General features: G+C 57.2%; 1 protein-coding gene across 1 annotated transcript; it reads left to right on the top strand.

Annotated features, from left to right (window-relative positions):
* LOC115916754 (CD97 antigen-like) lies at positions 1-27,504 on the top strand. The gene is made up of 21 exons (XM_030970493.1): positions 1-35; positions 1,500-1,550; positions 2,918-3,025; positions 4,338-4,730; positions 5,519-5,650; positions 7,505-7,545; positions 9,365-9,442; positions 10,635-10,806; positions 14,663-14,770; positions 14,985-15,086; positions 15,414-15,518; positions 15,692-15,738; positions 18,373-18,552; positions 18,924-19,124; positions 19,213-19,350; positions 20,097-20,171; positions 20,270-20,324; positions 22,295-22,401; positions 24,595-24,686; positions 25,867-25,927; positions 27,373-27,504. The coding sequence occupies exons 1-21, from the start codon at positions 14-16 to the stop codon at positions 27,502-27,504; spliced, it is 2,400 nt and encodes a 799-aa protein (XP_030826353.1). The 5' UTR covers positions 1-13.
* The last annotated feature ends 355 nt before the right edge of the window (positions 27,505-27,859 follow it).

Below are 27,859 nucleotides of genomic sequence, written 5' to 3'. Positions count from 1 at the left end.
CCCACCACGCGCGATGGGATTCGGCGGGAGCCTCGGTGAGAGCGGGACCCCCAAAATCCCCTAAAACCGCCCCAAAATCCCCCAAAATCCCCCAAAATACCCCCAAATACCCCCAAAAACCGCCCCGGGAACCCCGAAATTTCTCTGAAATCCCCCAAAACCGCCCCGGGAAACCCCGAAAACCCCGAAATCCTCCCCAAAAAACCCCAAAATCCCCCCCAAAAAACCCAAATCCCCCCCAAAACCGCCCCGGGAGCCCCCAGCACCCCCAAATCCCCCCCCAAAATATCTCAAAATACCCCAAAAATCGTCCCGGGACATCCCAAAACCACTCGGAAACCCCAAAAATCTCCAAAATCCCTTTAAAACACCCCAAAAACAGTCCCGGGACACCACAAAACCCTCAGAAAGCCCCAAAAATCCCCCAAAAGACCCCAAAAAATACCCCAGGACTCCCCAAAACCCACACGGGATTGGGACCCCCCCGGAAAAGCCCCAAAGACCCCAAAATACCCCAAAAATCACCCCGGGACTCCCCAAAAAAGCAAAAATTCTCCCCAAAAGTCCCGTTAGAAACCCCAAAATCACTTTAAAATCCTAAAATCGCCTAAGAAACCCCAAAATCTTCCCCGGGACCCCTCCCCCCAAAACCCACCCAGGATGAGATCCCCCCCGAAAAATCCCCAAAATTCCCTGAAAAACTGGAAAAAAAAACTTAAAAAAAGCAAAAACTTCCCCAAAAAAAACCCTAAAAAACCCCCAAACCCCCAAAAAACCTCCCTGGGACCCCCCCGAGAATTCCCAAAATATCCCAAAATCCCCCAAAAACCGCCCCGCGACCCCCCCCCCAAAAAAAAACCCTCTCAAAATTCCCCTCAAAAAACCTAAAAAAAAGGAAAAAACCCCAAAAAATCAAAAATCTCCCCCCAAAAAACCCCAAAATCTCCCCGGGTTGTTCCCCTCCCCCCCCAGCCGTGCCTCAGTTTCCCCAAATATGGGGGGGTCCCCAAAATTCCCCCATTCTCGCCCCTCCCCCCATAACGGTCCCTGCGCCCCTCCCCCCCCCCGTGCCTCAGTTTCCCCCAATTTTTTTTGGGGGGGGGGAGTTTCCCCCCAAAATTCCCCTCCCCCACCCCCTCCTCGACCCCTCCCCCCACCCCAAAATTTTTGGGGGTGCCCCCCCCCCCCGCGTTTGTTTCCCACGGTTGGAAGGGGAAGTGGGGGAGGGGCGGCTCCCAGTGGGAGGAACTGGGAGGGACTGGGAGGGGGGGAAGGGATTTGGGGGTGGGGGTCGTGTGACGTCATCACCCCCCAAAAATTGGGGTTCTCAGGGCGGAAATGAAGGCGGGGGGGGGACTCGGGTGACGTCACAACCCCCCAAATTTTGGGGATGTGGGGGGAGGGGGGGGGGCGCTCCCAGTTTGGAACTGGGGGGGGGGTCAGGGCTGCCCCTCCCCCCCCAATTTCACACCCGCCCCCCCATTTCCGCCCCCGCCCAGGGTTGGTTTGGTTCGTCCTGGGCGCCCTCGGCCCCTCCCCCCCCGCGAATGGTGAGGTCCGGGGGGGGTTTGGGGGGATTTGGGGGCAAATTTGGGGAGATTTGGGGGAAATTTGGGGGCATTTGGGGGAGAAATTTGGGGTTTTTGGGGGAAATTTGGGGGGATTTGGGGAGATTTGGGGGGGAAATTTGGGGGTTTTGGGGGGAATATTTGGGGGGATTTGGGGGGATTTGGGGGGAGATTTGGGGTTTTGGGGGTTTTTGGGGGGGAAATTTGGGGTTTTGGGGGGAAATTTGGGGAAATTTGGGGGAAATTGGGGAGATTTGGGGGTTTTGGGGGAGAAATTGGGGAAATTTGGGGGTTTTGGGGGGGAAATGTGGGGTTTTGGGGGGAAATTTAGGGGTTTTGGGGGAAATTGGGGAGATTTGGGGGTTTGGAGGGAAATTGGGAGGAAATTTGGGGGTTTTGGGGGGGAAATTGGGGAGATTTGGGGGTTTTGGGGGAAATTTGGGGTTTTGGGGGGAAATTGGGGGGAAATTTAGGGGTTTTGGGGGTTTGGGGGGGAAATTGGGGGTTTGGGGGGAAATTTGGTGGTTTTGGGGGGAAATTGGGGGGAAATTTGGGGCAAATTGGGGAGATTTGGGGGTTTTGGGGGAGAAATTTGGGGAAATTTGGGGGAAATTGGGGAGATTTGGGGGTTTGGGGGGGGAAATTGGGAGGAAATTTGGGGGTTTTGGGGGGGAATTGGGGAGATTTGGGGGTTTGGGGGAATTTGGGGGGAAATTGGGGGATTTGGGGGCTTTTTGGGTTTTTTTGGGGTTGGATCCGGGTTTGTTGGGTTGGATTTGGGTTTTTTGGGGTAGATTTGGGGTTTTTCTGGGTGAAATTTCATTTTCTTTGGGGGTGGATCCGGGTTTTTGGGGGTTTTTTTGAGAATTTGGGTTTTTGGGGGTGGATCCGGGTTTTTGGGGATTTTTTTGGGGTTGGATTTGGGTTTTTTTGGGGTAGATTTGGGTTTTTGGGGTTGGATCCGGGTTTTTGGGGTTGGATTTGGGTTTTTGGGGTTGGATTTGGGTTTTTTGGGGGTGATTTGGGTTTTTGGGTGAATTTGGGGTGTTTTTGGGGTGAATTTGGGTTGTTTTGGGGTGAATTTGGGGTGAATTTGGGTGTTTTGGGGTGAATTTGGGGTGAGTTTGGTGTTGTTTTGGGGTGAATTTGGGGTGGTTTTGGGGTGAATTTGGGGTGAATTTGGGTGTTTTGGGGTGAATTTGGGGTGAATTTGGGTGTTTTGGGGTGAATTTGGGGTGAATTTGTGGTTTTGGAGTGAATTTGGGTGGTTTTGGGGTGAATTTGGGTTATTTTGGGGTGAATTTGGGGTTTTGGTTTCTCCGACCCCATTCTCCCCTCCCCCCCCCCAGGGCAGGAGCCGTGCCCGCGGCCCCTGAACGGGACGCACTGCGCATGCGCAGAGGGCTTCGAGGGACCCCCGTGGGAGCGCAGCCGCGGCTGGGAGCGGCGCTGCGAGGGTGGGAGCGGGGGGGGGGAACCGCAAACCGGGAACAGCGGGGAACAGCGGGGGGAACCGCAAACCGGGAACAGCGGGGGGGGGAACCGCAAACCGGGAACAGCGGGGAACAGCGGGGGAACCGCAAACCGGGAACAGCGGGGGAACAGCGGGGGACCGCAAACCGGGAACAGGGGGGAACCGCAAACCGGGAACAGCGGGGGGGGAACTGGGAATGGAGCTGGGGAACTGGGAGGGACTGGGATAAACTGGGAGGGACTGAGATGGACTGGGATGGACTGGGATTGACCTGGGGGGGACTGGGAGGGACTGGGATGGAACTGGGAATGGAACTGGGAGGGACTGGGATTGAACTGGGGGGACTGGGATGGACTGGGAGGGACTGGGATTGAACTGGGGGGGACTGGGATGGACTGGGAGGGACTGGGATGGACTGGGATGGACTGGGAGGGACTGGGATGGACTGGGGGGACTGGGATGGACTTGGGGGGGACTGGGATGGACTGGGATTGAACTGGGATGGACTGGGGGGACTGGGATGGACTGGGAGGGACTGGGATGGACTGGGAGGGACTGGGATGGACTGGGATGGGACTGGGATAAACTGGGAGGGACTGGGATGGACTGGGGGGGGACTGGGATGGACTGGGAGGGACTGGAAACGACTGGGGGGACTGGGAGGGTAACAATGGGGCAAACTGGGTGAACTGGGGGGACTGGGAACAACTGGGAACAGCTGGGGGGACTGGGAATGGGACTGGGGGGAACTGGGAGGGACTGGGGATACTGGGATATACTGGGAGGGGGCTGAGATGGACTGGGGGAACTGGGCAAACTGGGAACAACTGGGGGAACTGGGAGGGACTGGGGGGACTGGGAATGGACTGGGAGGGACTGGGAACGACTGGGAACAACTGGGGGAACTGGGAGCAACTAGGAGGGTAACAACGGGTCAAACTGGGTGAACTGGGGTAACTGGGGGGGACTGGGAATGGGACTGGGGGAACTGGGACTGCTGGGACACCGCCGGTGCTGGGAATACTGGGAGGGACTGGGGGGACTGGGGGAACTGGGAGCAACTGGGAGAGGAACTGGGCAAACTGGGCACACTGGGGGAACTGGGGGACCCTGGGGGGGGCAGTGCTGAGTTCCAGGCTCCCCCCTCCCCACGGATCAATTCTGGGGGGGGGGGTCCCCAATTTTGGGGGCGGGATCCCAATTTTGGGGGGATCCCCAATCTTTGATTGGGGGGGATTCCCCAGTTTTGGGGTTGGGGGGGGGTTCCCAAGTGACCCCCCCCCCCCCCCCCCCAGACATCAACGAGTGCCTGGGGGAGGGGCCCCCGCCCTGCCCCCCCTCGCAGAGCTGCCACAACACCGAGGGGGGGTTCAGGTGCGAGTGCAACCGCGGCTACCGCGCCGGGACCCCCCCAAAACGCGGGGAGACCCCCGGAAACGGCACCGGCACCCCCGGAAACGGCACCGGGACCCCCGGAAACGGCACCGGGACCCCCGGAAACGGCACCGGGACCCCCGGAAATGGGACCGGCACCCCCGGAAATGGGACCGGGACCCCCGAAAATGGGATTGGGACCCCCGAAAATGGGACCAGGACCCCCGAAAATGGGATTGGGACCCCCGAAAATGGGACCAGGACCCCCGAAAATGGGATTGGGACCCCCGAAAATGGCCCGATTTATTGTGAAGGTCAGAGACCCCTCCCCAAACTCTGAAATTCCCCCCAAAGAAACCCTAAAATCTTCCCTTAACCCCTCCCAAAGAAACCCCAAAATCTTCCAAAAATCCTCCCCAAAAATCCCTCCAGAGACCCCCCCAAAAAACCCCAAAAATCTCCCCAAAATCCCTCCAGGGACCCCCCAAAAAACCCCCAAAAACCCCAAAACTCCTCCCCAAAATCCCTCCAGGGACCCCCCAAAAAACCCCAAAAAACCCCAAAACTCCTCCCCAAAATCCCTCCAGGGACCCCCCAAAAAACCCCAAAATCCCCCCAGGAACCTCCAAAATCCTCTCCCAGTGCTCCCAGTTCCCCTCCCCCCACCCCTCCAAAGCCCCTCCCCCATTTTTGGGGTCTCTCCCCCCATTTTGGGGTCTCTCCCATTTTGGGGGTCTCCCCCATTTTTGGGGGGTCTCTCTCCATTTTTTGGGGGTTTCTCCCCAATTTTTGGGGTCTCTCCCCATTTTCGGGAGTGTTCTTGCCAATTTTTGGGGGTCTCTCCCCAATTTCAGGGGTCTCTCCCACTTTTGGGGGTCTCTCCCCATTTTTGGGGGTTTTGTCTCCATTTTTTGGGGGGGACTCTCCCCATTTTTGGGGTCTTTCCCCATTTTTGGGGTCTCTCCCCCATTTTTGGGGGTCTCTCCCCATTTTTGGGGTCTCTCCCCCATTTTTGGGGTCTCTCCCCCATTTTTGGGGGTCTCTCCCCAATTTCGGCCCCCCTGACCCCTGACCCCTGACCCCTGACCCCTCCCCCCCCCAGATGTGGACGAGTGCGCCGAGGGGGGGGAGGGGCTGTGCGGGGGGGGCTCCGTCTGCCTCAACACCCCCGGGAGCTTCGAGTGCCACTGCCCCCCCCCCGCGCGGGGACCCCCGGGGCCGGCCGGCTGCCCAGGTGAGACCCCTCCCCAAATTAACCCCAAATTCCCCCAAAATCCCCACAAAAATCCTCCAAAAACCCCCAAAAGCCCCCCAAAACCCCCAAAAAAGCCAAACGATTGGGGGTGCCCAGGTGAGACCCCTCCCCAAATTAACCCCCAAATCCCCCCAAAATCCCCACAAAAATCCTCCAAAAAATCCCCCAAAATGCCCCCAGAAATTCCCCCCAAAATCCCCAAAAATCCCCCAAAATGCCCCCAAAAATCCCCCCAAATTCCCAAAATTCAGCCCCAAACTGAATTGGGGGTGCCCAGGTGAGACCCCTCCCCAAATTAACCCAAAATCCCCCCAAAAATCCCCACAAAAATCCTCCAAAAAATCCCCCAAAATGCCCCCCAAAAATCCCCCCCAAAATCCCAAAATTCAGCCCCAAACTGAATTGGGGGTGCCCAGGTGAGACCCCTCCCCAAATTAACCAAAAATCCCCCAAAAATCCCCCACAGAAATCCCCAAAAATCCCCCCAAAATGCCCCCAAAAATCCCAAAATTCAGCCCCAAACTGAATTGGGGCTGCCCAGGTGAGACCCCTCCCCAAATTAACCAAAAATCCCCCAAAAATCCGCACAAAAATCCCCAAAATCCCAAAAATTCCCTCCAAAATCGCCCCAAAATCCCAAAATTCAGCCCCAAACTCCTCCAGGAGGGAACCCCCGGGGCCGGGCGGGTAGCCAGGTGAGACCCCTCCCCAAATTACCCCAAAATCCCCCCCAAAAATCCTCCAAAAAATCCCGAAAAATCCCCCAAAATGCCCCCAAAATCCCCCCAGAAATCCCCCAAAATGCCCCCCAAAATCCCCCCAAATTCCCAAAAATCACCCCCAAAATTCAGCCCCAAACTGAATTGGGGCTGCCCAGGTGAGACCCCTCCCCAAATTACCCCCAAATCCCCCAAAAATCCGCATAAAATCCTCCAAAATCCCAAAAATCCCCTCAAAAATTGCCCCAAAATCCCAAAATTCAGCCCCAAACTCCTCCAGGAGGGGACCCCTGGGACCAGGGGGGTACCCAGGTGAGACCCCTCCCCAAATTACCCCAAAATCCCCCCAAAAATCCTCCAAAAATCCCCTCAAAAATCCCCCCAAAAATCCCCCAAAATGCCCCCAAAATCCCCCCAGAAATCCCCAAAAATCCCCCAAAATGCCCCCAAAAATACCCCCCAAATTCCCAAAAATCACCCCCAAAATTGAACCGCAAACTGAATTGGGGCTGCCCAGGTGAGACCCCTCCCCAAATTAACCCAAAATCCCCCCAGAAATCGCCCCAAAATCCCCCCAAAAATCTCCTCCAAAATCACCCCAAAAATCCCAAATATCTCCTCAAAAATCGCCCCAAAATCCCAAAATTCAGCCCCAAACTCCTCCAGGAGGGGACCCCCAGGACCAGGGGGGTGCCCAGGTGAGACCCCTCCCCAAATTACCCCAAAATCCCCCCAAAAATCCCTCCAAAATCGCCTCAAACATCAGCCCAAGATCCTAAAAATCGGCCCCAAAATCCCAAAATTCAACCCCAAATCTGCCCCAAAACAGGCCAAAAACCCCAAAATTCCCCCAAAAAAACATCCCCACATCCCCCCTCCCCAAATTGACACCAAACTCCAAAAATCGCCCCAAAAATCCCAAAAAATCCCCCAAATCCCAGAACCCCCAAAATTCTGCCCCCCGGGACCCCAAAATCCCCAAACCCCCAAATTTTTTTTCCCAGAACCCCAAAATTCCCCCAAAATCCCCCAAATGCCTCAATTTGGGGGCGGGGCGTGGCTTGGCCACGCCCTCTTTGTGGCCACGCCCTCTCTGACCACGCCCCTCCCCCAGCGGTGCCGGTGCCCCCCGAAATCTGCCCCGAGGAGGAGGAGGTGAGGGGGGGACCACGAAATTGGGGAGAAAACCCCGAAATTGGGAACCCCAAAATTGGGGAAGGGGGACCCAAAATTGGGGGGGGGACCCCGAAATTGGGGAGAAAACCCCGAAATTGGGAACCCCAAAATCGGGAGGGGGATCCTAAAATTGGGGAGGGGGGAGCAGAAATTGGGGACCCCAAAACTGGGGAGGGGGGACCCAAAATTGGGGAGGGGGGACCCCGAAATTGGGGAGTGGCGACCCCGAAATTGGGGAGAAAACCCCGAGATTGAGGACCCCAAAATTGGGGAGGGGGGAGCAGAAATTGGGGACCCCAAGATTGGGAGTGGGATCCTAAAATTGGGGACCCCAGAATTGGGGAGGGGGTCCCAAAATTGAGGACCCCAGAACTGGGGAAGGGGAGCCCCAAAGTGGGGAGGGGGGTCCCCGAAATTGGGGAGAAAACCCCGAAATTGGGAACCCCAAAATCGGGAGGGGGATCCTAAAATTGGGGAGGGGGGAGCAGAAATTGTGGACCCCAAAACTGGGGAGGGGGGACCCAAAATTGGGGAGGGGGGACCCCGAAATTGGGGAGTGGCGACCCCGAAATTGGGGAGAAACCCCCGAGATTGAGGACCCCAAAATTGGGGAGGGGGGAGCAGAAATTGGGGACCCCAAAATTGGGAGTGGGATCCTAAAATTGGGGACCCCAGAATTGGGGAGGGGGTCCCAAAATTGGGGACCCCAGAACTGGGGAGGGGGAGCCCCAAAGTGGTGAGGGGGGACCCCGAAATTGGGGAGAAAAACCCCAAAATTGGGGATCCCAAAATGGGGAGGGGGGATCCTAAAATTGGGGAGGGGGGAGCAGAAATTGTGGACCCCAAAACTGGGGAGGGGGGACCCGAGATTGGGGAGGGGGGACCCCGAAATTGGGGAGAAAACCCCGAAATTGGGAACCCCAAAATCGGGAGGGGGATCCTAAAATTGGGGAGGGGGGAGCAGAAATTGTGGACCCCAAAACTGGGGAGGGGGGACCCGAGATTGGGGAGAAAACCCCGAAATTGGGGACCCCAAAATGGGGAGGGGGGATCCTAAAACTGGGGAGGGGGGAGCAGAGATTGGGGACCCCAAAACTGGGGAGGGGTGACCCGAAATTTGGGGAGGGGGACCCGAGATTGGGGACCCCAAAATTGGGGAGGGGGAGCCCCAAACTGGGGAGGGGGGACCCCGAAATTGGGGAGAAAACCCCAAAATTGGGGACCCCAAAAATTGGGGAGAGGGAACCAAAATTGGGGAGGGGGCACCCCAAAATGGAGAGAAAACCCCAAAATTGGGGACCCGAAATTGGGGAGGGTCCTAAACTTGGGAGGGGACCCCAAAATTTGGGAGGGGGGACGCCAGAATGGGGAGAAGACCCCAAAATTGGGGACCCCAAAATTGAGGATCCCGAAACTGGGGAGGGGGGACCCCGAAATTTGGGAGAAAACCCCAAAATTGGGGACTCCAAATTGGGGAGGGGGAACCAAAACTGGGGAGGGGGGTTCCTAAAGTTTGGGTGGGAATCCCAAAATTTGGGGACCCCCCACCCCCGAGCCTCCCCACCCAAATTTTGGGGGGGGGTCCCAAATTGAGGGGAGGGAGGGGGTCACAAAGGGACCCCCTAATTTTGGGGAGGGTCCTCAAATTCTGGGGGTGGTGGGTCCTTAGGGGGATTTCCCCCAAATTTGGGGGGTTCCCAACCATTTTAGGGCTCCCCCAATTTTTGCGGGGAGGGTTGGGGATTTGGGGGGTCCCCGGGATTTTGGGGGGTCCCTCTGACCCCTCCCCCCCCCCCAGGGCTGTGATTTGGGGGAGACCCTGGCCCGGATTGCCGAGGAGCTGAGGGGGGGGCGAGACCCCCGGGGGCTGCTGCAGGTCTGGGGGGGCTGGGGGGGGGTTGGGTGGTCCTGGGGGGATTGGGGGGGGTCCTGGGGGGTTTGGGGGGTCCTGGGGGGGTCCTGGGGGGTTTGGGGGGGTCCTGGGAAGGATTTGGGGGGGGATTTTGGGGGTCCTGGGGGATTTTGGGGGGTCCTGGGAGGATTTGGGGGGGGGATTTTGGGGGGTCCTGGGGGATTTTGGGGGGTCCTGGGAGGATTTGGGGGGTCCTGGGGGGATTTGGGGGGACTTGGGGGGTCCTGAGTGGGAACCTGGGGTGATTTTGGGGTATTTTTGGGGATATTTTGGGGGCAGTTTTGAGGGATGTTTTCCGTTAATTTTGATGCGGGTTTTGGGATATTTTTGGGGATATTTTGGGGTGTTATTGGGGATATTTTGTGGCAGTTTTTGGGGTATTTTTGGGGACATTTTGGGGCAGTTTTTGGGGATATTTTAGGTTATTTTTGATGCGGTTTTTGGGATATTTTTGGGGATATTTTGGGGCAGTTTTTGGGATATTTTTGGGGACATTTTGGGGTATTTTTGGGGATATTTTGGGGCAGTTTTGGGGATATTTTTGGGGATATTTTGGGTCAGTTTTTTGGGGATATTTTTGGTTATTTTTGATGCGGTTTTTGGGGTATTTTGGGGATATTTTGTGGCAGTTTTGGGCGTATTTTGGGGATATTTTGGGGCAGTTTTGGGGTATTTTTGGGGATATTTTGGGTCAGTTTTTTGGGGATATTTTGGATCAGGTTTTGGGGATATTTGGGGCAGTTTTGGGGTATTTTTTGGGATATTTTGGGTCAGTTTTGGGGGCAGTTTTGGGGGATATTTTGGGGCAGTTTTTGGGCATATTTTGGGGTATTTCTGGGGGTATTTTGGGGCAGTTTTTGGGTCAGGTTTTGGGGATATTTGGGGCAGTTTTGGGGTATTTTTGGGGCTATTTTGGGTCAGTTTTGGGTGGTTTCGGTGTCTCTGATGCCGGGCTGTCCCCCCTGCCCCAGGAGCTGCTCTCGGTGCTCGGGGGGGCCCTGGGGGGGTCCCTGGGTATTTTTGGGATATTTTGGGGTATTGCTGGGGATATTTTGGGTCAGGTTTTGGGGCAGTTTTGGGGTATTTTTGGGGCTATTTTGGGTCAGTTTTGGGTGGTTTCGGTGTCTCTGATGCCGGGCTGTCCCCCCTGCCCCAGGAGCTGCTCTCGGTGCTCGGGGCGGCCCTGGGGGGGTCCCTGGCCGCCGCCCCTCCCCCCTCGCGGCACCGGCGGCTCTCGGCGCTGCTGCGGGCGGGGGAAGGGCTGGCCCGGGGCGCGGGGACGCGGCTGCCGCCGGGGACGGTCACCAATGTCACCGTGGGACCGGCAGGTAAGGGCTGTGACACACCTGAGTGTCACCTGTGTCACCTAAACCCCACCTGTGTGTCACCTGTGTGTCACCTGTGTCACCACAAACCCCCCTGCCGCCGGGGACGGTCACCAATGTCACCACAGAGAGGGCAGGTAAGGGATAAACCCCACCTGTGTGTCACCTGTGTGTCACCTGTGTGTCACCTGTGTGTCACCTGTGTCACCCCCAAACCCCCCTGCCGCCGGGGACGGTCACCAATGTCACCACAGAGAGGGCAGGTAAGGGATAAACCCCACCTGAGTGTCACCTGTGTGTCACCTGTGTCACCTGTGTCACCTGTGTGTCACCTGAGTGTCACCTGAGTGTCACCTGTGTGTCACCTGTGTGTCACCTGTGTCACCTGTGTCACCTGTGTGTCACCTGTGTCACCTGAGTGTCACCTGTGTGTCACCTGAGTGTCACCTGTGTGTCACCTGTGTGTCACCTGTGTGTCACCTGTGTCACCTGTGTGTCACCTGTGTCACCTGAGTGTCACCCCAAACCCCCCTGCCGCCGGGGACAGTCACCAATGTCACCGTGGGACCGGCAGGTAAGGGCTGTGACACACCTGAGTGTCACCTGAGTGTCACCTGAGTGTCACCTGTGTCACACCTGAGTGTCACCTGTGTGTCACCTGTGTCACCTGTGTCACCCCCAAACCCCCCTGCCGACGGGGACGGTCACCAATGTCACCGTGGGACCGGCAGGTAAGGGCTGTGACACACCTGAGTGTCACCTGTGTCACCTAAACCCCACCTGTGTGTCACCTGTGTCACCCCCAAACCCCCCTGCCGCCGGGGACGGTCACCAATGTCACCGCAGAGAGGGCAGGTAAGGGATAAACCCCACCTGTGTGTCACCTGTGTGTCACCTGTGTGTCACCTCCTGTGTGACACCCCAAACCCCCCTACCGCCGGGGACGGTCACCAATGTCACCGTGGGACCGGCAGGTAAGGGATAAACCCCACCTGAGTGTCACCTGAGTGTCACCTGTGTGTCACCTGTGTCACCTGTGTGTCACCTAAATCCCACCTGAGTGTCACCTGTGTGTCACCTGTGTGTCACCTGTGTCACCCCAAACCCCCCTGCCGCCGGGGACGGTCACCAACGTCACCGCAGAGAGGGCAGGTAAGGGATAAACCCCACCTGTGTGTCACCTGTGTCACCTGTGTGTCACCTGTGTGTCACCTGTGTCACCATAAACCCCCCTGCCGCCGGGGACGGTCACCAACGTCACCGCAGAGAGGGCAGGTAAGGGATAAATGTCACCTGAGTGTCACCTGTGTCACCTGAGTGTCACCTGTGTGTCACCTCTGTCCCCTGTGTCCCCCCTGTCCCCTCCTGTCCCCAACCCCCGGTGCCACCCTTCCCCTCCCCCCCTCTGCCGCTTCCTGTCCCCTCCTGTCACTTCCGGCCACTTCCTGTCCCCTCCCTGCCACCCTTGTGTCACCTCTGTCCCCTCCCTGCCACCCTGTGTGTCACCTGTGTCACCTGTGTCACCTCCCTGCCGCTCTGTGTCAGCTGTGTCACCTCCCTGCCACCCTTTGTGTCACCTGTGTCACCCTCTGCCACCCCGTGTCCCCATCCCGGGGGTGGCACCGGCCCCGTGTCCCCGGGGGTGGCCCTGTCACCGTCCCTGTCCCCAACCCTGGTGGTGGCACCGCCCCCGTCCTGTCCCTGTCCCCAGGGGTGGCACACAGGTGGCACACAGGTGACCCTGTCCCTGTCCCCAGCTCTGCTCCTGTTCCCAGGGGTGACACAGGGGTGACACACAGGTGACACTGTCCCTGGGGGGTGACACTGTCCCTCTGTGTCCCCAGTGCTGTCCCTGGCCGTGTCCCGGGGTCCCTGGGGGTGTCCCTGTCCCCAGGGGTGACACAGGGGGTGGCAGAGGTGACACACAGGGAGGGAGGTGACAGTGTTCCTTTGTCCCCAGTGCTGTCCCTGGCCGTGTCCCTGTCCCTAGGGTGACACACAGGTGACACTGTCCCTGTCCCTTTGTCCCCAGCGCTGTCCCTAGGGTGGCACACAGGTGACACACAGGTGACCCTGTCCCTTTGTCCCCAGCACTGTCCCTGGGGTGGCACACAGGTGACCCTGTCCCTTTGTCCCCAGTTCTGTCCCTGTCCGTGTCCCTGTCCCTAGGGTGACACACAGGTGACACAGGTGACACACAGGTGACCCTGTCCCTTTGTCCCCAGCGCTGTCCCTGGCCGTGTCCCTGTCCCTGTGCCCCAGAGGTGACACAGGGAGGTGACACTGACCCTGTCCCTGTCCCTGTCCCTAGGGTGACACAGGTGCACACAGGTGACACTGACCTGTTTTGTCCGGTGTGCCCTAGGGTGACACAGGTGGCACACAGGTGACACTGATTTTTTCAGCTGTCCCTAGCCGTGTCCCTGTCCCTGTCCCCAGAGGTGACACAGGGAGGTGACACTGACCCTGTCCCTTTGTCCCTTTGTCCCCAGCTCTGTCCCTAGCCGTGTCCCTGTCCCTGGGGTGGCACACAGGTGACACAGGGAGGTGACACAGGGAGGTGACACTGACCCTGTCCCTTTGTCCCTTTGTCCCCAGCTCTGTCCCTGGCCGTGTCCCTGTCCCTGGGGTGACACACAGGTGACACACAGGTGACCCTGTCCCTGTCCCTTTGTCCCCAGCGCTGTCCCTGGCCGTGTCCCTGTCCCCGGGGTGACACACAGGTGACACACAGGTGACCCTGTCCCTGTCCCTTTGTCCCCAGCACTGTCCCTGGGGTGACACACAGGTGACACACAGGTGACCCTGTCCCTTTGTCCCCAGCACTGTCCCTGGCCGTGTCCCTGTCCCTGTGCCCCAGAGGTGACACAGGGAGGTACACTGACCTGTCCTGTCCTGTCCTAGGGTGACACAGGTGACACACAGGTGACACTGACCCTGTCCCTGTCCCTTTGTCCCCAGCGCTGTCCCTGGCCGTGTCCCTGTCCCTGTCCCCAGAGGTGACACAGGGAGGTGACCCTGTCCCTGTCCCTTTGTCCCCAGCGCTGTCCCTAGGGTGACACACAGGTGACACACAGGTGACCCTGTCCCTTTGTCCCCAGCACTGTCCCTGGGGTGGCACACAGGTGACCCTGTCCCTTTGTCCCCAGTTCTGTCCCTGGCCGTGTCCCTGTCCCTAGGGTGACACACAGGTGACACAGGTGACACACAGGTGACCCTGTCCCTTTGTCCCCAGCTGTCCCTGGCCGTGTCCCTGTCCCTGTGCCCCAGGGTGACACAGGGAATACTTAGGGTACACAGGTGCACACGGTGACATGTCTGTCCCTTTGTCCCCAGCCTCCTGTTAGGTACACAGGTGGCACACAGGTGACTACTTGTCCTTTGTCGGCAGGTGTCCCTGAACCGTGTCCCTGTCCCTGTCCCCAGAGGTGACACAGGGAGGTGACACTGACCCTGTCCCTTTGTCCCTTTGTCCCCAGCTCTGTCCCTACCGTGTCCCTGTCCCTGGGGTGGCACACAGGTGACACAGGGAGGTGACACAGGAGGTACACTGCCCTTTGTCCCTTTGTCCTCTGTCCCTGGCCGTGTCCCTTCCGGGGGTGACACCAGGTGACACACAGGTGACAGTCCTTTGCGACACTGACTGTCCCTGTCCCTGTCCCTAGGGTGACACAGGTGGCACACAGGTGACACACAGGTGACCCAGTCCCTTTGTCCCCAGCGCTGTCCCTGGCCGTGTCCCGGGGTCCCTGGCTGTGTCCCTGTCCCTGGGGTGGCACACAGGTGACACACAGGTGACCCTGTCCCTCCTGTCCCTCGCCGGCCCCACAGTGACCTGCTCCTGTCCCTTTGTCCCCAGCGCTGTCCCTGGCCGTGTCCCGGGGCGCCCCCCCCGGCCCTGTCACCCTGGGGGTCCCTGGGGTGACGCTCGAGGTCCCCCCCGAGGTGGCCCTGGACGAGGAGAGCGGTACGGGGGGGAGGGGACACTGGGGGGACAATGGGGGGACAATGGGGACACTGGGGGGGGATTTTGGGGCCATTTGGGATAATTTCGGGGGTTATTTTGTGTCTCTCTTGCCCAGGTGTGTCCCTGGTGGGGCGGCTGACCCTGGGGGGGATTTGGGGCTCATTTGGGGCTCATTTTGGGCTGATTTTGGGGTTATTTTGTCTCTCCCCCGCAGGTGTGTCCCTGGTGGGGCTGCTGACGCTGGGGGGGGATTTTGGGCTCATTTTGGGGCCATTTGGGCACATTTTCGGGGTTATTTTGTGTCTCTCTTGCCCAGGTGTGTCCCTGGTGGGGCTGCTGACGCTGGGGGGGATTTGGGGCTCATTTTGGGCTCATTTTGGGGTTATTTTGTGTCTCTCGCTCAGGTGTGTCCCTGGTGGGGCTGGCGCTGGGGGGGGATTTGGGGCTCATTTTGGGCTCATTTCGGGCTGATTTTGTGGTTATTTTGTGTCTCTCGCTCAGGTGTGTCCCTGGTGGGGCTGCTGACCCTGGGGGGGATTTGGGGCTCATTTTGGGCTCATTTGGCTCATTTTGGGCTCATTTGGGGCTCATTTTGGGCTCATTTCGGGCTGATTTTGTGGTTATTTTGTGTCTCTCCCCGCAGGTGTGTCCCTGGTGGGGCTGCTGACGCTGGGGGGATTTGGGGCTCATTTCGGGCTCATTTCGGGCTTTGGGCTGATTTTTGGTTTTTTTTGTCTCTCCCCCGCAGGTGTGTCCCTGGTGGGGGCTGACCTGGCGGGGGCTCCCCGAGGCTCTCTCGGGGGCTCCCCGCGTGCTCTGGGGGGGCTGGGGGGGGTCCGTGCCCCGCCCCCGCCGGGGCCGCCCCTTCCCCTCGTACCGGGTCCTGTCCCCGGTGGGCGCTTCGTGACCCTTGGCGCCCAGGCGCCCTGGGCGGCGCGGCCACGCTGCGCTTCCGGCACCGGCAGCCGGTGAGTGCGGCCGGAACCGCGGGGACATCGTAAAAATGGGGAAAAATCACAGAAATGGGGCAGGAAATGGCAAATGTGAGGGGGAAATCACAGAAATGGGGCAGGAAATGGCAAATGTGAGGGGAAAAATCACAGAAATGGGGGGGAAATCATAGAAATGGGGCAGGAAATGGCAAATGTGAGGGGGAAATCACAGAAATGGGGCAGGAAATGGCAAAAAGTGAGGGGGGAAAATCACCAAAAATGGGGCAGAAAATGGCAAAAAGTGAGGGGGGAAAATCACCAAAAAAAAGGGGTGAAATCATTAAAAATGGGGGAAAAAATCATAAAAATGCGGCAGGAAATGGCAAATGTGAGGGGGAAATCACAGAAATGGGGCAGGAAATGGCAAATGTGAGGGGGAAATCACAGAAATGGGGCAGGAAATGGCAAATGCGAAGGGGAAATCACAGAAATGGGGCAGGAAATGGCAAATGTGAGGGGGAAATCACAGAAATGGGGCAGGAAATGGCAAATGTGAGGGGAAATCACAGAAATGGGGCAGGAAATGGCAAATGCGAGGGGGAAATCACAGAAATGGGGGGGGAAATGGCAAATGTGAGGGGGAAATCACAGAAATGGGGGGGAATCACAGAAATGGGGCAGGAAATGGCAAAAAGTGAGGGGGAAAAATCACAGAAATAGGGGGGGAAATCATAGAAATGGGGCAGGAAATGGCAAATGCGAGGGGGAAATCACAGAAATGGGGCAGGAAATGGCAAATGCGAGGGGAAATCACAGAAATGGGGCAGGAAATGGCAAATGCGAGGGGGAAATCACAGAAATGGGGCAGGAAATGGCAAATGCGAGGGGGAAATCACAGAAATGGGGCAGGAAATGGCAAATGCGAAGGGGAAATCACAGAAATGGGGCAGGAAATGGCAAATGTGAGGGGGAAATCACAGAAATGGGGCAGGAAATGGCAAATGTGAGGGGGAAATCATAGAAATGGGGCAGGAAATGGCAAATGTGAGGGGGAAATCATAGAAATGGGGCAGGAAATGGCAAATGCGAGGGGGAAATCACAGAAATGGGGCAGGAAATGGCAAATGTGAGGGGGAAAAATCACCAAAAATAGGAGGGGGGGAAGTCATAAAAAATGGGGGGAAATAAGAAAAAAATGGGGCAGGAAATGGCAAAAAGTGAGGGGGAAAAATCACAAAAAATAGGGGGGGGAATCATAAAAATGGGGGGAAAATAAGAAAAAAATGGGGCAGGAAATGGCAAAAAGTGAGAGGGAAAATCACCAAAAATGGGGCAGGAAATGGCAAAAAGTGAGGGGGAAAAATCACAAAAAATAGGGGGGGGAAAGTCATAAAAAATGGGGGGAAAATCATAGAAATGGGGCAGGAAATGGCAAATGTGAGGGGGAAAAATCACAAAAAATAGGGCAGGAAATGGCAAAAAGTGAGGGGGAAAATGACCAAAAACTAGGGGGGGAAAATTGCAAAAAAATGAGGGGGAAAAATCACAGAAATGGGGCAGGAAATGGTAAAAAGTGAGGGGGAAAATCACCAAAAAACTAGGGGGGGGAAATCATAAAAATGGGGGAAAATAAGAAAAAAATGGGGAGGAAAATGGCAAAAAATGAGGGGGAAAAATCACAAAAAAAAGGGGGAAAGTAATAAAAATAGGGCAGAAAATGGCAAAAATAGGGGGGGGAAGTCACCAAAAAAAAGGAGGAAATTCATAAAAAAGGGGGAAAAAATCACAAAAATGGGGAGGAAAATTACAAAAAAAAAAGAGGGGGAAAATCACAAAAAAAAGCGGGAAAATCATAAAAAAGGTGGGGGGGAAATAAGAAAAAATGGGGAGGAAAATTACAAAAAAATGAGGGGGGAAAATCATAAAAAGGGGGGAAAATCACAGAAAGGGGGAGGAAAATTGCAAAAAAATGAGGGGGAAAAATCACAAAAAAAAAAGGGGTGAAATCATTAAAAAGGGGGGAAAATCACAAAAATGGGGCAGAAAATCGTAAAAATGGGGGGGGGAAGTCGCCAAAAAAAGGGGGGAAATCGTAAAAAGGTGGGGGGGAAATAAGAAAAAATGGGGAGGAAATTTACAAAAAAATGAGGAGGAAAAATCACAAAAAGAAAGGGGAAAATCATAAAAAAGGGGGGAAAAAATCACAAAAATGGCAAGGAAAATGGTAAAAAAGGGGGGAAAAAATCACAAAAATGGGGAGGAAAATTACAAATATTACAAAAAATGAGGGAATCCTAAAAAAAATTGGTGGTGAAATCCTGAAAACTAGGGGGGAAAAATCCCAAAGAACAAGGTAAGGACCGCAAAAAAAAAAGGGGAAAATTCACAAAAATGGGGAGAAATTCCAAAAAATGGGGGTGGGGGGAATAAAAAAGAAATTTTGAAGGGGACCCAAAAAAAACAGGGGGGGGACCCCAAAAGAAGGGGTGGGAGGGGCTGAAAATGGGGAGGGGCCAGCCCAGGATTGGGGAATGAGATCCCAAATTGGGGGTCAAAATTGGGACCCCAAAGGGTTCAGAGGGGACCCTAAAAGGAGAGGGGAATGGGGGGGTTTGGGGACCCCCAAAAAAGGGGTGGGGACCCCCCTGAGCGCCCTTTTTGTCCCCCCAGGACCCCAAATTGGGGGGGACGATCGTCTGCGCCTTCTGGAACCCCCGGGAGGGGCGCTGGGACACGGGGGGGTGCCGGGTGGTGCCCCCCAAAAACGGGACCCCCCCCCAGGAGGGCACCGTCTGCGCCTGCGAGCACCTGACGAGCTTCGCTGTCCTGCTGGCCTTCAACGAGATCCAGGTGCCCCGAAATCCCCCGAAATCACCCCAAAAACAACCCTAAATCATCCCTAAAATAGCCTGAAAATAGCTTGAAAATATCCCAAAAATATCCTTGAAATAGCCCCAAAAATCCCCTGAAATCACCTGAGGAGTTTCGCTGTCCTGCTGGCCTTCAACGAGATCCAGGTGCCCCAAAATCCCCCAAAATCACCCCAAAAACAGCCCTAAATCACCCCAAAAACAGCCCTAAATCATCCCTAAAATAGCCTGAAAATAGCCTGAAAATATCCCAAAAATATCCTTGAAATATTGAAATATAAACCCAAAAATACCCAAAAACATCGCATGACGTCATTGATGATGTCACTGATGATGTCACTGTCCCCTCAGGACCACTGTCTGCTGGACCTGGTGACGCGGGTGGCCCTGAGGGTGTCACTGATGACGTCACTGATGTCACTGATGTCACTGATGTCACTGATGACATCACTGATGATATCGCTGATGATGTCACTGATGATGTCACTGATGATGTCGCTGATGTCACTGATGACGTCACTGTCCCTCCAGGACCACTGGCTGCTGGACCTGGTGACGCGGGTGGCCCTGGGGGTGTCACTGATGACATCACTGATGATGTCACTGATGATGTCACTGATGATGTCACTGTCCCTCCCAGGATCACTGGCTGCTGGACCTGGTGACGCGGGTGGCCCTGGCCGTGTCCGTGGTGGCCCTGGGGGTGTCACTGATGACATCACTGATGATGTCACTGATGATGTCACTGTCCCCCCAGGATCACTGGCTGCTGGACCTGGTGACGCTGGGTGGCTGTCATTTGTCCCCCTGGTGGACCGTGGTGGCCTGGCCGTGTCCGTGGTGGCCACGCGGCCGCCACCTTCGCTGTGCCGCCGCCCTGGCGCTCGCGAGCTGCACTGAGCCGAGCTGCCGCTGAGGGAGCCTGAGCGGGGGCTGCTCGGGAGGGGGGCACCTGGCCTTCCTGGGGGGGCATCGAGCCCGCACGGGGCACAGGGGTGGGGGCCGGGTGGGGGGGCACAGCGGGTATGGGGGGCACAGGGGGCACAGGGGGTATGGGGGGCACAGGGGGTATGGGGGGCACAGGGGGTACGGGGGGCACAGCGGGTATGGGGGGCACAGGGGGCACAGGGGGTATGGGGGGTATGGAGTGCCCCCCGGCCTTCCTGGGGGCATCGACGGGGCGCAGAGCCCAGTACGGGGGTCCTCAAAGGGATTTGGGGGGATTTGGGGGGATTTGGGAGGTGTCACCTCTCCTTGCTGCTGGATATTGACAGCCTGTGTGTCCCCAGGTGTCCCGCCAGGTGTGTCCCCTGTGTGTCACCGATGTCCCCAACACTGTCACCTGTGTGTCACCTGTGTCCTCAATGATGTCCCCAATGTGTCACCTGTGTGTCCCTGTGTGTCACCTGTGTGTCACTTGTGTGTCCCTGTGTGTCCCCAATGTGTCCCTGTGTGTCACCTGTGTGTCCCTGTGTGTCACCTGTGTGTCACTTGTGTCCCCAATGTGTCCCTGTGTGTCCCCAGGTGTCCTGCACGGTGACAGCGGTGACCCTGCACCTGTCGTACCTGTCTGCGTTCTGCTGGATGGCGCTGCAGGGGGTGTGTCACCTGTGTCACCTGTGTGTCACCTGTGTGTCACCTGTGTATCACCTGTGTGTCCCTGTGTGTCCCCAATGTGTCCTGTGTGTCCACAACAGGTGTCCTGTGTGGTGACAGCGGGTGCACCTGTGTACCTGACCTGTGTGTACCTGTGTATGTGTGTTTGCTGGATGTGACTGTGTGCACTGTGTGCACCTGTGTGTCCTGTGTGTCACCTGTGTATCATCCCTGTGTGTCCCCAATGTGTCCCTGTGTGTCCCCAGGTGTCCTGTGTGGTGACAGCGGTGACCCTGACTGTCATACGACCTGCAGGGGCTGATGGTCATTGTCATTGATTGTATGTTTTATGTGTCTTGTCCCCAATTGTGTGTCAGGTGTCACCGGTGACCCTGCACCTGTCGCGTTCTGCTGGTGCAGGTGTGTCACCTGTGACTGTGTTATGTGGACTGTGCACGGCACTGTGTAACCTGTGTGCTCAATGGCTGTGTGCCGGTGCCTGCACAGTGACCGTGGGCCCTGCACCTGTGGCTGTGTGCTGGATGCCTGCAGGCGTTCACCCGTAGCTGCTGGTGATTACGCCCTGATCAATAGTGATCAAGTGAGATTGATCATGATAATAGTGATCAATAGGAAATAGGATAATAGTGCATCCCACGCCATCGGGGCTGTTAGCGCCGATACGTATAGTAAAGTGCACCTGATCAATAGTGAGTGATCGATAATCATTGATAGTGATCAATAGTGATCAATAGTGATCAATAGTGCCCATCCCCACGCCATCGTGGCTGTGTCAGCGGCGGCGTTCCCGCAGGGATACGGCACTGATCAATAGTGAGTGATCGATAATCATTGATAGTGATCAATAGTGATCAATAGTGATCAATAGTGCCCATCCCCACGCCATCGTGGCTGTGTCAGCGCGCGTTCCGCGGGATACGGCACTGATCAATAGTGAGTGATCGATAACTATTGATAGTGATCAATAGTGATCAATAGTGATCAATAGTGATCAATAGTGCCCATCCCCACGGCCATCGTGGCTGTGTCAGCGGCAGCGTTCCCGCAGGGATACGGCACTGATCAATAGTGAGTGATTGATAACTATTGATAGTGATCGATAGTGATCAATAGTGATCAATAGTGATCAATAGTGCCCATCCCCACGGCCATCGTGGCTGTGTCAGCGGCGGCGTACCGCAGGGATACGGCACTGATCAATAGTGAGTGATCGATAACCATACTGATCAATAGTGATCAATAGTGATCAATAGTGATCAACAGTGATCAATAGTGATCAATAGTGAATAGGAGGGCAGCTACAAAGGCTCCCAGTCCCTCCCAGTTTACCCAGTTTCCATTCCCAGTTTACCCAGTATCCACTCCCAGTTGCTGGCTGTCCATTCCCAGTGCATCCAGTCCCATTCCCAGTGCTCCCAGTCCCTCCCAGTCCCTCCCAGTCCATCCCAGTCCCCCAGTCCCTCCCAGTCCCTCCCAGTCCCTCCCAGTCCATCCCAGTCCCCCAGTCCCTCCCAGTCCCTCCCAGTCCCTCCCAGTCCATCCCAGTCCCCCCCAGTCCCTCCCAGTCCCTCCCAGTCCCTCCCAGTCCATCCCAGTCCCCCCCAGTCCCTCCCAGTCCCTCCCAGTCCCTCCCAGTCCATCCCAGTCCCTCCCAGTCCCTCCCAGTCCATCCCAGTCCCCCCAGTCCCTCCCAGTCCTCCCAGTCCCTCCCAGTCCATCCCAGTCCCTCCCAGTCCCTCCCAGTCCATCCCAGTCCCTCCCAGTCCCTCCCAGTCCCTCCCAGTCCCTCCCAGTCCATCCCAGTCCCTCCCAGTCCCTCCCAGTCCCTCCCAGTCCATCCCAGTCCATCCCAGTCCCTCCAGTCCATCCCAGTCCATCCCAGTCCATCCCAGTCCATCCCAGTCCATCCCAGTCCCTCCAGTCCATCCCAGTCCCTCCCAGTCCATCCCAGTCCATCCCAGTCCATCCCAGTCCCTCCCAGTCCATCCCAGTCCCTCCCAGTCCCTCCCAGTCCATCCCAGTTCACCCAGTTCCATCCCCAGTTGCTGGCTGTCCATTCCCAGTCCATCCCAGTCCCTCCCAGTCCATCCCAGTCCCATTCCCAGTTCCATCCCAGTCCCTCCCAGTTCACCCAGTTCCATCCCCAGTTGCTGGCTGTCTCTCGAGCGCGGTTTCCGCTGGAGCTTCCGGGCCCGTCATCGTCATCACCGCCGTGAGTGACACCCGAGTGTCACCTGAGTGTCACACCTGTGTCACACCTGTGTCACACCTGAGTGTCACCTGAGTGTCACCTGTGTCACCTCCTGTGTCACCTGTGTCACACCTGTGTCACCTGAGTGCCACCTGTGTCACCTGAGTGTCACTTGTGTCACCTGTGTCACACCTGAGTGTCACCTCCTGTGTCACCTGTGTCACACCTGTGTCACACCTGTGTCACCTCTGTGTCACCTCCTGTGTCACCTCCTGTGTCACCTGTGTCACACCTGTGTCACCTGTCACACCTGTGTCACACCTGTGTCACACCTGTGTCACACCTGTGTCACCACCTGTGTCACACCTGTGTCAGCTGTGTCACACCTGTGTCACCTGTCACCTGTGTCACACCTGAGTGTCACACCTGTGTCACGTCAGTGTCGCCTGTGTTACACTTGTGTCACCTCCTGTGTCACACCTGTGTCACTTCCTGTGTCACCTGAGTGTCACCTGTGTCACCTCCTGTGTCATCTCTGTCACCTGAGTCACACCTGAATGTCACACCAGAGTGACATCGGAGTGACATCTGTGTGTCACCTGTGTCACCTGTGTGTCACCTGTGTCAGCTCCTGTGTCACCTGTGTCACCTGGGTGTCACCTGTGTCACACCTCTGTGACCTGTGTCACCTCCTGTGTGTCACCTGTGTCACCTCTGCGTCACCTGTGTGTCACCTGAACCTCACGCCTGGCTGTCACCTTGTGTCACCTGTCGCGTATGTCACACTTGTGTCACCTCAGTGTCACCTGTGTCACCTTTGTGTCACCCTAACGTCACTCCCCTGTCCCCAAACCCCTGATGTCCCCACTCCCCCCAGTGTCCCCATCAGTGTCCCCCGTGTCCCCCAATCCCCCCCACTCTCCCCTCTGTCCCCAATGTCCCCTGAGTCCCCAGTTCCCCTCAATGTCCCCAATGTCCCTGGTGTCCTCATCAGTGTCCCTCCCCAATGTCCCCATTGTCCCTCAATGTCCCCAAATGCCTCCAAATGTCCCCAATATCCCAAATCCCCCAGTGTCCCCATGTCCCCAATGTCCCCCATTGTCCCCATGTCCCCACTGTCCCCAATCCCCCCAGTGTCCCCATCAGTGTCCCCATTCCCCCCAGGGTCCCTGCAGTGTCCCCACAGTGTCCCCTTTGTCCCCAGTGTCCCCCCCAAATGTCACCAAATGCCCCCAAATGTTCCCAACATGCCCACTGTCCCCAGTGTCCCTGCTGTCCCCAGTCCCCCCCAGTGTCCCCCCAAATGTCCCCAATGTCCCCCAATCTCCCCAATGTCCCCATCAATGTCCCCAATGTCCCCAGTTCCCCCAATCCCCCCACTGTCCTCAGTGTCCCTCAATGTCCCCAATATCCCCCAGTGTCCCCGCAGTGTCCCCATCATTGTCCGCAATATCCCGCCAGTGTCCCCGCAGTGTTCCCAATGTCCCCAGTGTCCCCAATCCCCCCCAATGTGTCCCACTGTGTCCCCGCGGTGTCCCCCTCATTGTCCCCAATGTGTCCCCGCGGTGTCCCCCTCACTGTCCCCACTGTGTCCCCACTGTGTCCCCCTCATTGTCCCCAATCTGTCCCTGCGGTGTCCCCCTCACTGTCCCCACTGTGTCCCCACTGTGTCCCCCCCAGTGTCCCCTCACTGTCCCCCTCATTGCCCCCACTGTGTCCCCAATGTGTCCCCCCAAGTGTCCCCGCGGTGTCCCCCACAGTGTCCCCTCACTGTCCCCTCACTGTCCCCCTGTGTCCCCCCACTGTGTCCCCTCACTGTCCCCTCATTGTCCCCTCACTGTCCCCGCTGTGTCCCCCCCAGTGTCCCCGCTGTGTCCCCTCACTGTCCCCTCACTGTCCCCGCTGTGTCCCTCACTGTCCCCTCACTGTCCCCACTGTGTCCCCCCCAGTGTCCCCGCTGTGTCCTCACTGTCCCCTCACTGTCCCCACTGTGTCCCCCTCACTGTCCCCCCACTGTCCCCTCACTGTCCCCTCACTGTCCCTCACTGTCCCCGCTGTGTCCCCCCCAGTGTCCCCGCTGTGTCCCCTCACTGTCCCCTCACTGTCCCCTCACTGTCCCCACTGTGTCCCCCTCATTGTCCCCTCACTGTCCCCGCTGTGTCCCCCCACTGTCCCCTCACTGTCCCCTCACTGTCCCCGCTGTGTCCCCCCCAGGCCAACGCCGCCATCCTCGTTGTCACCCTCTGGAAGTTGGTGCAGAAATTCCACGAGGTCACCCCGGACATGGGGACCCTGCGCCGGGCACGGTGGGGACACGGGGGACACCGAGGGGACATTGGGGACATTGAGGGGACACTGGGGACATTGGGGACACTGGGGACACCGAGGGGACACTGGGGACATTGGGGGACAACGGGGGGTATGGGAGACCTAGGGGACATTGGGGACACCGAGGGGACATTTGGGGACATTGGGGGGGATTGGGACATTGGGGAGATTGGGGACACGGGGGACACCGAGGGGACACTGGGGACACTGGGGACGCCAAGGGGACACTGGGGACATTGGGGGGACACTGGGGACACTGGGGACACCGAGGGGACAACGGGGGGTATGGGAGACCTAGGGGATATTGGGGACACCGAGGGGACATTTGGGGGGATTGGGACATTGGGGAGATTGGGGACACTGGGGGCACCGAGGGGACACCGAGGGGACATTGGGGTCATTGGGGTGGTTGGGGACATGGGGACCCTGCGCTGGGCACGGTGGGGACACTGGGGACACCGAGGGGACATTGGGGACACTGGGGACATTGAGGGGACTGGGGACATTGAGGACACTGGGGACATGGGGACAGTGGGGGACTGGGGACATCGGGAGGGCTTGGGGACATTGGTGGGATTGGGGACACCAAGGGGACATTGGGGGGCAATGGGGACACTGGTGAGGCATTGGGGACATCAGCGGGTGACACAGGTGACACTGAGGTCACACAGGTGACATTCATGTGACACACAGGTGACACTGAGGTGACATTCAGGTGACACTCAGGTGACACACAGGTGACACTGAGGTCACACAGGTGACACAGGTGACATTCATGTGACACACAGGTGACATTCAGGTGACACTGAGGTGACACAGGTGACATTCAGGTGACACTGAGGTGACACGCAGGTGACACTGAGGTCACTCAGGTGACACTCAGGTGACACTGAGGTGACACAGGTGACATTCAGGTGACACAGGTGACAGGTGGCACCACAGGTGACACTGAGGTGACACTGAGGTCACACAGGTGACACTCAGGTGACATTCAGGTCACACAGGTGACACAGGTGACACTGAGGTGACACACAGGTGACACTCAGGTCACACAGGGACACTCAGGTGACATTCAGGTGACACAGGTGACAGGTGGCACCACAGGTGACACTGAGGTGACACTGAGGTGACACACAGGTGACACTCTGCTGTCCCCAGGGTGCTGTGGGTGACGTCACTGGGCCAGCTCTCCCTGCTGGGCTCTGGTTGGGCGCTGGGCGTGGGGGCGGGGCTGGGCTGGGCGGGGGGGGCGGGGCCGCCCCTCCCCCGGCAGCGCCCCCCCGCCCCTCCCCCTCCTGTTCTGCGCCGTCAACGCCGCGCAGGGGCTGCTGATCTTCCTGTGCCACTGCCTGGGGCACCCCAAGGTACCGAAATCCCCCAAATTCACCCCAGAAATGGAACCGCGATCCTAAAAAACCCCAACGTCCCAAAAAACCCCGAAAAAATCCCCCAAAAACCCCAAAAATGGGACCAAAAATACCCCAAAAACCACCCTGGAAACCCCAAATCCCCCCAGCTCTGCTGATCTTCCTGTGCCACTGCCTGGGGCACCCCAAGGTACCAAAAACCCCCAAATTCACCCCAGAAATGGATCCAGGATCCTAAAAAACCCCAAAGTCCCAAAAAACCCCGAAAAAATCCCAAAAACGGCACCCCAAAATCCCCAAAATCCCCCCAAAACCCCAAAATTTCCCCCAAAACCCCAAAATCTTTCCCGAAATCCACTTGGGACCCCAAAACCCCCAAAATTCCCCCCAAAAACCCCAAAACCCCAAAATTTTCCCCAACCCCCCCCAAAAAATCCACCTGGGACCCCAAAAACCCCAAAATCAGCCCCCAAATTCCCCCAAAAGTGCCCCTGGTCCAAACTGGGAAGGTCCCAGTTCAAACTGGGAGGGTCCCAATTCAAACTGGAGGATTCCCAGTTCACACTGGGCCGTTCCCAGTTCACACTGGGCCGTTCCCAGTTCAAACCAGTTGGTCCCAGTTCACACTGGGCAGTTCCCAGTTCAAACCAGTTGATCCCAGTTAAACTGGGCCATTCCCAGTTCACACTGGGCCGTTCCCAGTTCACACTGGGCCATTCCCAGTTCAGACCAGTTGATCCCAGTTCACACTGGGCCATTCCCAGTTCAGACCAGTTGATCCCAGTTCACACTGGGCCATTCCCAGTTCAGACCAGTTGATCCCAGTTCACACTGGGCCGTTCCCAGTTCACACTGGGCCATTCCCAGTTCAAACCAGTTGATCCCAGTTCACACTGGGCCGTTCCCAGTTCAGACCAGTTGATCCCAGTTAAACTGGGCCGTTCCCAGTTCAAACCAGTTGGTCCCAGTTCACACTGGGCCATTCCCAGTTCAGACCAGTTGATTCCAGTTCACACTGGGCCATTCCCAGTTCAGACCAGTTGATCCCAGTTAAACTGGGCCGTTCCCAGTTCAAACCAGTTGATCCCAGTTCACACTGGGCCATTCCCAGTTCACACTGGGCCGTTCCCAGTTCAGACCAGTTGATCCCAGTTCACACTGGGCCATTCCCAGTTCACACTGGGCGTTAGTTCAACCAGTTGACCCAGTTCACACTGGGCGTCCCAGTCAGACCAGTTGATCCCAGTTCACACTGGGCCGTTCCCAGTTCAGACCAGTTGATCCCAGTTTGTTGCAGGTGCGCGCCTGGTACCGTAACACCGGCGTGACTCGGAGTTCACCAGTCACACCAGTAACACCAGTAACCCCACCAGTCACACCAGTATGGGCCGGGCGAGGGGCTCCCAGTCACACCAGTAACACCAGGTGAGATATCCCAGTCACACCAGTAACCCGACCAGTCACACCAGTATGGGCTGGGCGAGGGGCTCCCAGTCACACCAGTAACAGGTGAGATATCCCAGTCACACCAGTCACACCAGTAACACCAGTAACACCAGTAACAGGTGAGATATCCCAGTAACACCAGTAACACCAGTAACCCCACCAGTCACACCAGTAGTAACGGGTGAGCTATCCCAGTCACACCAGTAACACCAGTAACAGGTGAGATATCCCAGTCACACCAGTAACACCAGTAACAGGTGAGCTATCCCAGTCACACCAGTAACACCAGTCACACCAGTAACACCAGTAACACCAGTAACAGGTGAGCTATCCCAGTC

This window comes from Camarhynchus parvulus, unplaced genomic scaffold, assembly GCF_901933205.1.
Source record: "Camarhynchus parvulus unplaced genomic scaffold, STF_HiC, whole genome shotgun sequence".
Classification (NCBI taxonomy): Eukaryota; Metazoa; Chordata; class Aves; order Passeriformes; family Thraupidae; genus Camarhynchus; species Camarhynchus parvulus.
This window is presented reverse-complemented; position numbering and strand designations above follow the sequence as displayed.